This window comes from Dryobates pubescens, chromosome 21 (genome assembly GCF_014839835.1).
Source record: "Dryobates pubescens isolate bDryPub1 chromosome 21, bDryPub1.pri, whole genome shotgun sequence".
Classification (NCBI taxonomy): Eukaryota; Metazoa; Chordata; class Aves; order Piciformes; family Picidae; genus Dryobates; species Dryobates pubescens.
In genome coordinates this window covers 13,808,623-13,819,330 of record NC_071632.1, presented here as the reverse complement: position 1 = coordinate 13,819,330, position 10,708 = coordinate 13,808,623, and the positions used below count along the sequence as shown (strand labels likewise).

Here is a 10,708-nt window from a genome sequence, read left to right as displayed (position 1 = left end):
CTCTGGATTTTGAATGCCGAGCGCGGCCAGGAGAAACGAAAGCAAATAGACACCTGTGCGTGCGTGTACATATATATATATAAATATATATATTAAAACAAAAAAAATTAAAATAAAGAACAACCGACTGCAACAGCAACAACAAAAAGCGCTAGGCAGCCGCCCGGCCGGCGGCGGGGCGGGCAGCGGAGCCGTCGGCGGGGCCGGCCGCGCAGCATGGAGGAGGGCGGCCGGAGCCCCCGGGAGGAGGCGGCCGAGCCGCAGGAGTCCGGCGGCGACGCGGAGCCCGGCGGCGGCGGACGGCGGGGGTTGCTGCTTCCCCCTGGTGACCCCCCACACCCCCACCCGCACCCGCACCGCATCACCAACTTCTTCATCGACAACATCCTGCGGCCCGAGTTCGGGCGGAGAAAAGAGGCGGGCGGCCCCGGCGGAGAGCCCCGGCGGCCCGGCGCGGAGAGCCGCCGCAGCCCCGCCGCGGCGCCGGCCCCCGGCGCTCCGCTTCCAGGCGGCGGGGCGGGATCGCCGGGCCGGGGGGAGGGCGGCCCCGCCGGGCTGGCCCTGCACGGCGCCGCCAAGAAGGGGGGGGACCCCGCGGCGCTGGAGGCGGCCCTGAAAGCGCGAGGGCTCAGCGGCGGCGACCTGTCGGTGAGCTCGGACTCGGATAGCTCCCAGGCCAGCTCCAACGCCGGGAACCAGCCCATGCTCTGGCCCGCCTGGGTTTACTGCACGCGGTACTCGGACCGGCCCTCTTCAGGTAAGAGCTGCCCCCCAGGGTCGACCTGCTCCCCGCTTCCACATCCCCCTCCCTGGCCTCCCCGGCTGGCCTCCCTCCGCCCGCAGGGCTGGGAGGGCGGCAGGGGAAAGAGCCCGCTCCGTCTTCCCCCTATTTTTTTTTTTTTTGAAGGGGGAGGGGTGTCTTAAAATCGCCCGAAAATGAAGTGGTTGGCTGGGGATGCGCGGAATCATTGAGAGGGCGAGCAGAGGGCTCTCTCTTTCCCCTCCGCCGCGGAGAAGCTTGGGCCGCCTGGGCTTGGGGCATTTCCCACAAACTGCCGGGTTTTATCAAAGAGGAAGGAAAAAAAGATCTGGCTTTGGGTTCTTCGCTCATCCTCCCGGCAAGCTGCCCTTCTCCCTGCCAGGAAAATACCCCCGCGCTGTGTTTGGAGGAAAGGAGGGTTGATTTTTACAGGCCTCGCCTTTCTTTGATTGCATATATAGACTTTTTTTTAGCCAAACACAACCCAAGATCGTTGATTTCCCTAAAAGAGGCCTCGGAGAGGTCGCCGTTTCGTTTCTTTCTTTTAATTTCCCCCCATGTACTGTTCTGTAAGGGCCGGGGAAGATTTCCAAGAGCCGAGGAACTTCTTTAGCAGGGTCTGTCTCTTGGAGAGGGCTTGAGCAGGATCTTATGAAATTATTTACAAAAACATCGGGAAACACATTAAAAATAAAAAGCCAGGGGGTAAAATGTCCTTCTGCTGCCGTGGGGAGAGCAGGGCTGGCCCGGGCAGATTGGTAAAACCCTCGTTGAAAACAAGTAGAAACCATTGGGGGAAAGCATGGGAAGCACCATGCAGGAGATCTGCTCCGAGGGGGAAAAAAAGGGGGGGGGGGGGGGGAGAAATAAGGATTTTTTTTTCTTACAAAAGCAGCCAGCTAGGGTTTCCACCCGATGAGCCGGCCGGGAAGGAGGGATGGTAGGACGAGTTCAAAATTAGTTCGTAATGTGTGAAAACAAACTCTTACTCGGAGGTAATATTCAGGGCTGAATTGGAATTTACTCCATTGTTCTCCAGTGCTCTCCTTTGTTAATATTTAATTAACATACATCCTCACAATGGCTCGGCCCGGGCAGAAAAGGCTCCTTGTGCTGCCGAGAATAATATTCCCGAGAATAATCTCGGCGATTCGGATCGGGCCATATGGGCACTGCAGCAGAGCGGCGGATTTCTGCCCGCACTGTACACAGGCGACTGATTGTCCTTTTTTTCATCGCGACCCACAAAGAAAAACCAACCAAAAAACCACCAACAAAAACCCCACCAAACAAAAAAACCCCACCAACCAAACAAACAAAAAAACCCCAACCGTGAAGAAAGAAGAGAAAGAAAAAAAAAAGTAACGAGGTTTCCTCGAAAACAAAATTAGATTGGGAGGAAAAGAGAAATGTTTCCTTTAAAAAATTAAACACTCTGTTCAAGGACTAAAATTTAGCTCCGTGCCGCAGCCTCTGGTGCAGGCTTTACTTGCTGGGCACCCTCGGGATGAAAAGGGTCAGTAGATATGTTTCTGGATGGAAGGAACTGGGGTGAGGGGGGAGCCGCGCGGGCAGGCGGGCAGTGAGAGGGGTCTGCGAAGGCGCCGGGAAGCTGCGGTCCCGTTCCGCAGCCTCGCGAGCATCCTTCGGCAGCCGAGGCACAAAGGCAGGCTTATTTTCCTTCAGGGTGGTTGTTTGAGGAGGGGTGGGTAGCATAGGATGCGGGCAGGAGCGTGGGCGTCCCGTGTTCCTTGCCCCCAACTCCGCGCGGGACTGCACCCGGCGTGGGGCCGCCTGCAGCGGAGCGTGGCGGTGTCGGTGCTTCTCGTCTCTCCCGGCCGTAGGTCCCCGGTCCCGCAAACCAAAGAAGAAGAACCCCAACAAGGAGGACAAGCGACCGCGCACCGCCTTCACCGCCGAGCAGCTGCAGAGACTCAAGGCCGAGTTCCAGACGAACCGGTACCTGACGGAGCAGCGGCGGCAGAGCCTGGCCCAGGAGCTCGGTCTGAACGAGTCCCAGATCAAAATCTGGTTCCAGAACAAACGAGCCAAGATCAAGAAGGCAACGGGCAGCAAGAACTCCCTGGCAGTGCACCTCATGGCCCAGGGGCTCTACAACCACTCCACTACGGCGAAAGACGGCAAGTCGGACAGTGAATAGCCAAGGGCGGGGGGGGGGGGGGGGGGGGAGGAAAGAGGGAGGGAGGAGGGGAAGAAGGGGGGGGGGGGGGGGGGGGCCGTTTGCAGTCAAAGTTTATACAATGCAATAATTTAATTAAAAAAATAAAAGAAACATAAGGGCCAGTGTATAAAGATTATACCAGCATTAATAGTGAAAATATTGTGTATTAGATATAATTCTGCAATATTCTATGTATATATAATTTACAGGTAAGGTGGTGTAAAAAAATCCAAGATATCTGATTATAATTTCTTTTTTTTTTTTTTGGTTGGTTGGTTGGTTGGTTTTGGTTTTTGGGGTTTGGGCTGGCTGGTTGGTTGGTTTTGTTTGTTGGTTGGTTCTTTTTTTGTTTGGTTTGTTGTTTTGGGTTTTGGTTGTTTTTTGGTTTGGTTTTTTTTTTTTCAGTTGTATGGAGATTTTAGACATTATCTTTATGGTTTTTTTTTCCTTTTTCTTTGATGCTTAAGTTACGTCTTTAGAGACTTAAGCACTGTTTTAATGGACATTGGACGCTGTTTTGGTTTGTTTTTTTTTTAAATTCAGAAAAAAAATGATAATTAAAAACAACTTGCTGAAGTCCAAAGATTTTTATTGCTGCATTTCACACGACTGTGAACCGAATAAATAGTTCTCCTATTTGTTCTATGAGTTTTATTTTTTTTTCCCTTTCTCATCTCTCCCCTTCTGTTTTTCTTTTAAAATTTACTTTATTTTCTTTATCTTTTTGTTTTCTTTTTTTTTTTTCTTTTTTTTCTTTTTTTTTTTTTTCCGGGAAGGGTGTTAGGAACGAGTGTGTCTGGGGCTGGCTTTGGGGATAGATGTGGAGAATTGGATTTAAAATAAAAAAAAAAGAAAGAAAAAAGAAAGAAAAAAGTAACTAGGGAAAGAAATCTCGAAGCACCGTCTCGAAACATGCCCGGCATCCTTCCCTGAGCTTTCACTCCCTCATCACCCCAGCAAGACCCACAAGTGTGAGTGGATGTAGGATGCAGGCGCGGATGTGGGGTGAGAGGATGGGTAAGCATCTCCCCACCAACAACTGCTTGGGAAAACGTTGGGACCCGAACTCCGAAAAGTGAGAGCCGCTCCGGGATGTGGATCCATCCCGCTGCTGCCTTCTCGGACCCGCTCCTCTTTCGTGGGGGACGGCTACGGGATGGGACCTGGCTCCTCTGCGGCATCACCTCCCCTAAGCGTTTTGGAGCTTTTTACTACCGCGTCCCAAATAAACTAACGGTTTTAGTTCCCCCTTCCCTTCCATACTCACTCCCATGTCGTGGCACAGTGCGACTGGATGTTTCTTCCCAATCCTTCCCTCCCCATGCACACTTCTCATTCCAATGGGAGGTTTTGGGTTGTTTTTTTTTTTGGGGGGGGGGGGGAGGAGGGTAGAAGGGGGTGGGGTGGAGGGGGGTGGGTTGCGAGGCGTTGTGCTGCGTTTAAACAGTTTGTCCCGGAGCACGGAGTCCCCCTCCCCACGGTACACAGGTTAGAGGTGCTGTGTCCCGCCTGGGTCCGGGAGTGCGTGGGTGGCTGCTCAGGAACGGCCTCTCCTGCAATGCTGGAATGGTTTGGGGTTTTTTTTGAGGGGGAGAAAAACTCCTTGCTTTGCCTTAAAACCTCTTTACTTTGCAGTTTTAGTAGACACACATGGTACGCAGTAGGATAAACTTACAAAGGAAGGAAAGAATTCGACTATAAAATAAAACCTGTAATTTTAAATTCTGTGAATAACCACCAGCTCCTTAGGAGCCAAGATTAAATAACACTGCTTTTTAGAAACAAGGCAAAGGATTTTTTTCTTTTTTCCTTCCCACCCCCCCCCCCCATCTCTTTAGCTTTCAAAACATGTATTTTGGAATTGCAGTATCAAATACTTATTAACTGGATGAAATATCAATGTTTCTATTTACAACTGTGCTCTCAACGTTGTGACCATTCTCCCTGCATTTCCTGTGTTTCAATTCTCGAGGACTGCATTAAATAATAATAAAAAAAACCCAACCCACTTCATTACGACATACAAACGGTGTCAGTCAGACGTTGCAATGGAGCAAAGCAGTTCGGGACTACCTATCCCTATGCATCTGTGCAGGCTTTAGATTGCACTTGTGAGTGTGGGAGCTCAAGTTGGAAGCATTTAGTAGTTTCGACTGTTTACAGAGGGATAATTTCCGTGGCTATTTGTGAGATGGGTGATTTTGCAGCTAGCCGTTTCATCAGCCTTTTGACTTAAAGCAGAAACTTTGGGAGATTCATTACTAGATTAAGGGGAGGGCAACGGCACTCGTCGTGTTAAAAGAGACCTGAAATCGGAAAAGAAAATCTCTTTAATCTCACCTACTGTCAACAGGTTTCACCTTTTCAAGACTTTAAGTAGCGGGTGGTGTGACGCTCTGGCAGGCTGCGTTTGGAAAACCTTTGCTAGATAACACGTACCCCGGAGCTCGGGAAGAGAGGTGATGAGAGTATTGCCGATGCCACGCCATCAAACCAAGGGTTCTAAAATACTTGGCATCCCCGAGAAATGACAGTACCACGATTTTAGGACGGGCTGGACAAAAGTAAAACGATCATCCGCTTTTCTGCAACAAAGGGCACAATAGCTCCGAAATGGTTCTACCCATTTTCTGCAGGCAGAAGCAGAAGGGAGCAAGGGGCAGAACCTCACCCTTCGGGCTGGCTCCTGTTCACAGATTAAACCAAGGGAAGAGGATTAAAAAATTAATTTAATTTTAAAACTGCTGCAAAGGGTAAATTTCTGCAAGAGCAGAGCTGAGGCTGGGATGATGCTCTAAGGGCTTCACCTGCCCGCAGCAGTGTGGATCAGGGTTGAGCGGACTCCCGGGCTGGTTTCCTCAAATAGGGTTTATTTTTCCAGCCTTGATACTTTAAGTACCTTTGGGGAGATCGAGGAGATTTTTTGTTTGTTTGTTTTTTTGGTTAGGTTTTGGTTTTGGTTTTTTTTCTCGGTCACCTCCACGAATGTAGACTGATGGTTTATAATCCCGTGGGACAAAATTTGTGGCGAAGGGTACTAAGGAAGAGTTTTAAATCTGGATTGAAAAAGAGCTCCAGTTTTCTTAGGAGACAAATGGAACCGTCAGTGTGTTGTGCACCGATGAGTGAGTCCCACGGAGATTTTTTTTTCTTCTTCTTTAAGAAGTCACTAAGCCTGCACTGGGGGAAATTTTGGCCTTGCTCTTAAGCATGCAACGGGGCAAAGTTTCCACCTGTCCTGCCCCGGCCTTCAAGAGGCTCTGGGAACAGAAGACAGATGTGTGGCTCCAGCAGGAATGTGCATTTAGGTAAATAATGAGAAGAATTTTTTTTAAAGGGAAAAAAAAAACCACCACAACCCACGAACTTCTCTAAGTTAGTTCGGTCTCTGGAGGTCCCTGGAGCAAGCTCAGAAAATATCTCGCTGCTGCCTGGATTTTATCCAGACCAGAACACAAAAATATTTGCAATTGGTAAGCCGTGCCTTCAGCTGGGAGCAGCGAATAGCTTCAATGGGCCGAGCTCCTCAGCTGTCTCCCACATTTTTTGGTGGAAAGCTTTCATAGCAAGTGGCACAGCTTCGAATCCTTTTGCTCTGCTGCTCCTTTCGGCGTCTTCCGAACTGCTGCGGGTTCCCGTGCCCGCCTAGACAGCTCTCCCACGCCCGGGCAGTGACTCCCCGCTGTCTCGGGGAAGGACAGCACAACTAAATTAGCCCTCATTAATTTAAAATTTAAAGTTAATTTAACAGAAAGGGCTGCCGCACAAGCGCCTCTTGCAATTTTAGGAAAGCAATGCTACCTTGCTGAAGCAGCGGTGTGCTTTTGGAAAAGTCAAAACCACAGCCCCAAAACACACAAGCCCCGAAGTCAAGGCACAGCCTCCCCCCAAAAGCCAGTAGTGTCGGGGCAGAGGTAGGGGTAGAAGCAGAGGCAGGGCCGGCCCTGGGAGTCACCTATCGCCTTGTTGCATTATTTTCCTGGCAGGCAGCCTGCTGCTACCCGGGCAGGCTCTTTCCCCTACAACCAGAGTCTCATGGAAAAAACCCAAACCAAACCAAAACAAAAACAACCCAGGGAATTATTTCAGGGACGAGCGAAAAATACATTTGCACTTGCCGGGCTCCTACCAGTCCCTCCGTGAAATTAATTAAGTGTATTTTCTGCCGAACTCTGTTCAGTAAGCATCTGAACGCTAGCAAAGGTTTAGTGAAGGTATTCCTCCGCTCCACTATCTATTAATGCAGTATATCGCACATGCGATATACAGACCCGCACCCAGGCACTATATATGCAAATGTCCGCGCCATTTATTGTGAAATGCATATCAGAGTTAGAGGGAGAAACTATTTAGCTAGCTCGGGTTTGTGGAAAAAAAAAAAAAAGTAATTCTATATCCCGCTGATTTAATATCCGACCTCCGCATTCAATCCCCGCCCATGCAGCTATCAAAAGTACCCCTGGGATGTTTGGATATCATCTCCAAACTAACATCTGTGATTATGAAACGCTCAGAAGGGGAAGGTTAATAACAATTTGTTTCAAAGGGCCACGAGCCAATTTTATAAACAAATTCACGGTGCCTTAAAAACAAACAAACAAACATACAAACGAACAAACAAACAGTCGAAGCTCCAGGGAGGGGTCTGTAACTGGGTGCTGGGGGCAGGATTTGTGCCCAGTTCCCGCAGGAATATGTCCGGAGCAGCCAGGGACGAGCATACGAGCAGCAGCCGGGGATAGCAGGAAGGGGACATCCTCGTGTTGTGCCAGCCCGGGGGATGCTCCGTGGCACCCGTGGCTCCGGTAAAAACGCACCCGAGCACGTTTGGGAGCCGAAGGCAGTCCTGGGTGTCTTGGCAGAAAGTCGGGACGGTCCCTGGCAGCCGAGCTGAGCTCTTCAGAGCTGGGGTAGGAGCAGGTTTGGGCTTTGCAGCTCTGGGGTAGGGGGTAATCCATACCCTGGGCTTCCCCACAGACAGCGAGACCAGCCTTGCAGCCGAAAACAGCTCTAGCCTGTCCTCAATCTGCTCTGTCGCACATTCGGGACCCCTGGCAAAATAAGGTTTAGGCTGCCGGCCAAAGCCCACCCCACCATTGCGAACGAGCGGCCTGAATGAACCCAGGCAAGGAGGAGACGCCGGAGCCGCAGCTCCACCGCCACCCTCGCCCGGAGCCCGCTGGTAGCCCCCCGCCCGCTGCCCGCCCCTGCCTGCTGCCCGCCCCTGCCTGCTCACGTTCAACACCGGCGTTTACTCTAGTCCCACCGTCTCCTCGACCTGGAAAGAAATTTAAATTTGGCATTTGACACATTTTAAGGTGGTAAAAAATAAAATTAAAAAAATAGAAGAAGAGGAAGAAGAGAGAGATACAGGGGCACACACGCGTTGGGATGATCCGCCTCTGCTGCTGGGCCGTGCGTGGGAACCAGAGTGAGCGGGGAGTAGGGGTGGGGGGTGTCAGCTCGACTCCCGGCATGTCCTCGGGGCTTTCCTTACCGGAGGGACTCAACTCTCGCCCTCTCCTATTTCTCTCTCAGGAGAGCGGGCTGAAAGGTGCCCGTGTACACGGCAGTGCTCCGGTGCCCGCTGCTTTGGCGGAGGGGGCTGGGAAGAGCCGCCTAACTCTGGCTGGGGACTGAAGGGGGCTGCCACTGGATGCACCTGCCCTGTGTTTCTCTGGAAAAAAAGAAAAAAAAAACCAAACCCGAGAGTTTATTCTCCTTGGGGAGTTGCTGTTTTCAAAGGCTGGCACATCGAAAGGGTGTGGGTGACCCGCTCCAGCTGCCTGGTCCAGCCCCTGCAGGGCCCCTCCGCGCTGCTCCCCGGCGGCCCTGTCTCGGTGGGAACCTCGCTCTTCCCCAGGAGTCCCGGGACGCCTCCTGCCTCCTTCATCCTCCCAAGTCCCCGGAGTCAAACTTCTTCCGACTCACTGGTTTGCATGAGGGTAATGCTGGCTTCTCGGCCCCCTCTCTCCCTCCCTGCTGTCTCTTGTGCCCACCAGTGTTCTCACAGGGCCAGTAGCTTGGTAGGGGATGCACGGCCGTGCCCTTCTTCCAGCTGGAGCAGTATCCCTCAGCCCTGCCGCACTTGCATTTCATGGGCAAATAGGATACAGAGGGCGTTTTGGAAGGGGAAAGAAGCTAAACCTACCGAGGTGGGTTCAGGGCAGGGATAGGTCTTACCCATGCCTGAGGCCAGCGGGGCTTCCGTGCTCCAGGAGAGGAGCCAGTCTTCCCCCGCAGCGTTGGAATAGCGGCACTGGGAGCACATAACTTCCCAGAACCTCATCTCCGATGGAAATCCTGGATTCTTAAGAGTTTCACTAGCTTTTCGAGTTGTTGGGATTTTTTTTTCTTTTTGGTATGCAATATCACTGCAATAATGCAACGATAAGCTGTTTCCTAACACCACCACCCCCCTTCCAAACGAGTCTAAGTAACCCTTTTAAATTAATTGGTGTTCCTATAGCTAAAACATAATAGGCTTTGATTACATGCTAAATAGAATCAAACGTAATCCTTGAGTTAATTATGTGGAGATAATTTTATAATTATATCAATTCAATTTAAAAAGCAATGCATTGTAACTTCGCATTCTGAACGGGAGTAATGATTCCAAATAAAATTCTCATTAATTTGGAGTATCTCAAACTCACATCAAGTCCCTTTCCTCCCTCCCACCTCCCTTCTCCCCTTAAACAGCAAATGGGAACGTACATTTATCTCGCCTTTTGTCGTATTACCTGTCTCTGCTCATATCTAGAAAGTGGAAAACACTGGAAAATCACAGACAAAAGAGGCTGTCTGAGGAGAGCATTTCCCAGCATTGACCTGCTCTCAAATGCTAAAGAAGCTGATCTGCATTTCTATTCTGCCCAGCTTGTATGTGGAAGTAACGCCCAACGGCCAGTGACTTGATGAGCCGGGGGGGGGAGAGGGAGGTTGTGTCTCCCAGACGCTCCAGCTCGCCCTGAAAGGGGCTGTGGCCGGAGCCGGGGTGAAGGTCAAAGCCTCTGTCACAGCTGCAGGTGGCTCGTTTCCTCTCCCCCTTCGCCGTCCCCCCAGGGCAGCCCCCGCCGCTGAAGCCGTGCCCGCTCTCTGCCCGGGTCGCCCCGGCAGATGCAGCCACCTCTGTCTGCCTCCTTAGGTGGGAGTCCCCATCCCAAGGGGCTGTCCATCCCTCCCTGCCTTCTCTCAGTGTCCCGCTTTTCTCCCTTTCCTCTTTCCTGGAGCATCTCCTCGCGGTACGGATGTCCCTCGCCACAAGGGCAGGACCGCATGGAGCCGAGAGGGATGCTCTGAAAAACAAAGCTGCGACAGCAGGTGTAAAGTCTTGAAGTCTTAGACCCCAAAGGGTCACCATGAGCCTAAGCCTTCAGGAGAAGAGTTCATCTCAAAACTCATTCACACAAGCTTGGACACTCCTTACCAGATTTTAACCCAGGTAAGAAAATCTAGCGGCAGCAAACAGAGGGTTGGCTCTTGCTGCCGTTTCTCAGTGAAGATTTAAAGCATCCTGCCCCTTCCCCCCACAGGGTTATTTCATCCATACTTTTTTTTTTTTTTTTTTTTTTTTTTAATGCTTCCTAGTCAAACTTGAATATGCAATGAAGCTCCAGAGCTTTGTGGCGGAAATATAATTAAACTGGTGAAAGATGTAAAAGATGAAGAATGGGGATGACATCAGGCCGATTTCACACTTGGCACTCGGATGGCTGGGCCCAAGCCGTGCTCTTGCCACGCAACACAGATCAAAGTGCACTGCC

The 10,708-nt window shown here is 51.1% G+C and overlaps 1 protein-coding gene across 1 annotated transcript; it reads left to right on the top strand.

The window, feature by feature from the left end:
- The first annotated feature begins 216 nt into the window (after positions 1-216).
- Positions 217-2,921, top strand: EN2 (engrailed homeobox 2). Its single transcript, XM_009898630.2, has 2 exons — positions 217-757; positions 2,605-2,921. Exons 1-2 carry the CDS (start codon positions 217-219, stop codon positions 2,919-2,921), a joined length of 858 nt encoding a protein of 285 aa, XP_009896932.2.
- The last annotated feature ends 7,787 nt before the right edge of the window (positions 2,922-10,708 follow it).